This window comes from Otolemur garnettii, unplaced genomic scaffold (assembly GCF_000181295.1).
Source record: "Otolemur garnettii isolate 467f Iridium unplaced genomic scaffold, OtoGar3 scaffold00104, whole genome shotgun sequence".
Taxonomy (NCBI): Eukaryota; Metazoa; Chordata; class Mammalia; order Primates; family Galagidae; genus Otolemur; species Otolemur garnettii.
The window spans coordinates 7,067,903-7,071,875 of NW_003852499.1; the positions used below are offsets into that span (position 1 = coordinate 7,067,903).

The 3,973-nt window shown below is 42.2% G+C and overlaps 1 protein-coding gene across 1 annotated transcript in view; it reads right to left on the minus strand.

Moving 5' to 3' along the window:
* The window catches only part of NINJ2 (ninjurin 2), a 175,818-nt gene extending 172,248 nt beyond the window's left edge, over positions 1-3,570 (minus strand). Inside the window, 1 exon segment of the mRNA XM_012809314.1 lies at positions 3,555-3,570. Coding sequence (XP_012664768.1) covers positions 3,555-3,570 — 16 coding nt within the window.
* Between the last annotated feature and the right edge of the window lie 403 nt (positions 3,571-3,973).

The following is a 3,973-nucleotide window of genomic DNA, read 5'->3' on the forward strand; positions in this document are numbered from 1 at the left end:
AAAAAAAAAAAAAAAAAGACTAACATTAATAACATTATTAATAGAATTAACCTAAGACAGTACTTCACAATCCCTGCAGACCTAGCCGAGTCTGACAACTTTCTAAGAAGTTTAGGTCTGAAAGCATTAAGTTTATAATCCTTTGAACCGTGGTGTCGTGTGTTTGGGGAGAAAGCAGGTGTAGCTAACTGTAGGGTTATCGTGAGATTTAATGAGGTCATGTGCAGTACACAGAACAGTGCTTGGTCCATGGAAGGAATGCCACACATAGTGGCACTGCCCTCTCATGCACCCTCATCCCCACTTTGCAGCTAAGCTGAGAGAAGGCATAAAGCCAAGGGGAGAGATGGATGGATGGCAGCTGGCAACACAAGACATGTTAGTCACATTCCACAGGGTGAAACCATTGTGAGTCAGAGGTGTCAAGACTCCCAAGATTTCAAAGAGCAGCTTTTAGTCTCGCAAGAAAAAGTTAGTCAGGAGGGCCATCAGTGAGGGTCCAATGGGAGAAGGAGGAAGTAGTTACTCTTAGCAGAGGGTGACACTGGTTCTTGGGATTTGTTCACCGTAACAAGTGACTATTTTGTTGGTCAAAATTGGATTTACTTAAGGGGAAAGATCTATAGATTTCATTGAGTCACCTGCATTTTACTAAAAGAGTAGGAAGATTGATTGCAAGCACCTGCCAGTCTAGTGATCCCACTTAATGTAACCAACCCTGGAAAATTCCTCTCTCATTCCACAAACTTCTCAGTCTCTTGCCTCTGTGAAGATTGCATGTCTGTCCAGAAAAAGACATTTTAGGCTTTGCTTTTCCCAAGCAATAGAAAAAAGCCGACCTCAACAAAGCTACGAGTTTGTTCTAAGAACCTGGAAGGTTACTTAAAAGATATTTCAACAACCTGTGTCTTACGTAAGGCTCCCTAGGAACTGACTCTTAGAGATGTGCAAGTGGGGTTGGGTGGCTGGTTTGCTCTTTAATGACAACACCTGGGACTAAGGGCAGCTGCACTGTGTGAAGGGAGAAATTGAACTGCAGTGAGGCCCTTGTCATGGAGGCCTCAGCTGAGTGTACAGGGCCTTTGTGTCCCTTATTGACTAGTCATTTGATCCTGCCTGGAAGGGGTGTGACCTGTATAAGGCAGCTCCCTTGCTAAGGGCCCTTCCAGTAGAGGTATTCAGCTATGAGGAGCAAACAGCTCCAGCTGCAAAAATCAGAGTATGGGTCATTACAAAAGTTTTGAGATACAAAAAAAATCAAGAAACATAACATTAGCACAGATGGAAACAAGCGAAGTCCTCTAGCAACACTAACAGGCCAAGCAAGTTGAAACTTGTACAGGTGAATCTGAAAGAATGCTGTTGACTGTGTTTCTTTTTTCTTTTCTTTTAATTTCTTGTTTTGAGACCGAGTCTCACTATGTCACCCTTGGTGGAGTACCTTGGCGTCACAGATCACAGCAACCTCCAACTCTTGGGCTTAAGTGATTCTCTTGCCTCAGCCTCCCAAGTAGCTGGGACTACAGGCACCCGTCACAACACCTGACTCTATTTGTTACAGTTGTTATTGTTGTTTTAGCTGGCCCAGGCCAGGTTCGAATCCACCAGCCTTGGTATATGTGTCTGGCACTGTAACCACTGTGCTATGGGCACTGAACCACGACTGTGTTTCTTGAGAGTGAAATAATGAACCATAACACAGTCTGTCTTAAAACTTTTGTGGGTTACGTCTGCCCTGTGCTTGCTGAGCAGCAGTGAGGCATACCATATATAAAGTTAAACATTTAGGAGAAATTTTGGTTCGTTGATTGCAGGGAGGGGTGGGAGAGGGGAAGTGAGAGATCCTTATCTACAAGCTAAGATTTGGAAGTGGGAAGGGACGTATTGTAACTGTCAACTGTCTGCACTGAAGACGCGCTGGATGACTCCTGGAGTATGGTCCAGCTATGTCTATTGTCGATGGAGGTATCTTTGCATTTTAACTTTGAGACTAGATCTTGCTCTGCCGCCCAGGCTAGAGGGCAGTAGTACAATTTTAGCTCACTGCAGCCTCGAAATTCAAGTGATCCTTCCACATTAGCCTCCTGAGTATATGGGATTATGGGCACAAGTTGCTGTGCCTGGCTGCATTTCTTTTTCTCTCTTTTCTTTTTTTTTGAGACAGAGTCTCACTATATCACCCTTGGTAGAGTGCCGTGGCGTCACAGCTCACAACAACCTCAAACTCTTGGGCTTAAGCGATTCTCTTGCCTCAGCCTCCCAAGTAACTGGGACTACAGGTGCCTGCCACAATGCCTGGCTATTTTTTGTTGCAGTTGTCATTGTTGTTTAGCTGGCGCAGACTGGGTTTGAACCTGCCAGCCTCGGTGTATGTGGCTGGCGCCGTAACCACTGTACTACAGATGCTGAGCCCTGGCTGGCTGCATTTCTTGACTGTAGAAATTAGAAAAGTAGAATAAATGAACTGCTACACCTGGCAACTTAACCTGGGAGCCTGGAATCAAAGACACTGCACAGAGTGGGTGCCTAGTAAATATCTTTTTCAATCACATTGCACTCTAGTTTGGGGATCCTGACTGAGAGATCCACTGGCTTTCTTTGGAGAAAGTAGGGAAATTTTCTAATGACATTTAAGTCCAAATATGCCTAAATTCAAGCCCTTAGAAGAAAAGGTGGGAAGATGAGAGTTTATTAGACTTTAGCAAAAAAAAAAAAAAAAAGCCCAAACAAAATATCATTTACTCAGTGGTGGCTGAGCCCTTATATTCCCATAGCATTTTCCTGGTATATATCACTTAGAATCTGTCTTGTATTTTAAAACTTCTTATTTTGTTTCTTTGTTTTTCCAGTCAGTATCTGACTTCTCCAACAGGTTGTCAATTTCTGGAAAGGAGCATTTTGAGACCTGGCCCACCTTATTTTCCTCATAGTGAAAGATGATATTCAAAATAGTTAATACCAAGGCAAGGCTCAATGGCTCACGCCTGTAATCCTAGGACTCTGGAAGGCTGAGGTAGGCGATTGGCTTAATCTCAGGAGTTTGAGACTAGCCTGAGCAAGAGCTAGACCCTGTCCCTAAAAATAGCCAGTGTTATGGTGGGTGCCTGTAGTCCCAGCTACTCAGGAGGCTAAGGCAAGAGAATCGCTTGAGTCCAGGATTTTGAGGTTGCTGTGAGCTATGATGCCCCATAACTCTACCAAGGGCCACAAAATGAGGCTCTGTCTCAAAAAAAAGTTAACACCAGTACTGCACAGGCAGCAACCAATTCAAACGGACACAGGGACACAAGTCTTCAGGAGTACCTAAAGTATACCTGTGGTATACATAGCTGGATATTTGTTCTTACATGAAGCCATCCAATGAACAACTGTTGAATTGAATTTCATTGGTTTCATTGAATACTCCTGGCCATGGCATTGGATGGGTTTCTTTCAGAATTCAGGTGACTATTTCTTGTCAAAATATGATGATAATCATTTTTTCCTCCATTTAGATTCTGTAGGAGTTTGCACATGATTTTGAAGAATTCTGCAAAAAACAGAACACACCATACCTGCATTGTCCAACATGGTAGCCCTAAATCACATGCATAAGGTTGCTAGATAAAATATGGGATCTCCAATTCTATTCAAATTTCAGGTTGTAAAAGAATAATTTTGTAGTATAACTGTGTTCTAGGAAATATTTGGAGTATAATTAATCTATAGAATTACATGTTGTTTATTTGAAATTGATAATTAACTGGGCAGCCTGTGCTTTATTTGTTAATTCTGATAACCCTACGTGTGACTTCCTAAATTTAATTAAAATTGAATTTAAAATTAAAAATTTAGCCCTTCAGTTTTACTAGCTGCATTCCAAGTGTCCATAGCCACCTGTGGCTAATAGTTACCATTTTAAATAGAACAGTTATAAAGTATTTCCTTTGGCCACTACTTTTGCCCAACAAAAGATAGAAGGAAGGTTTTGTGT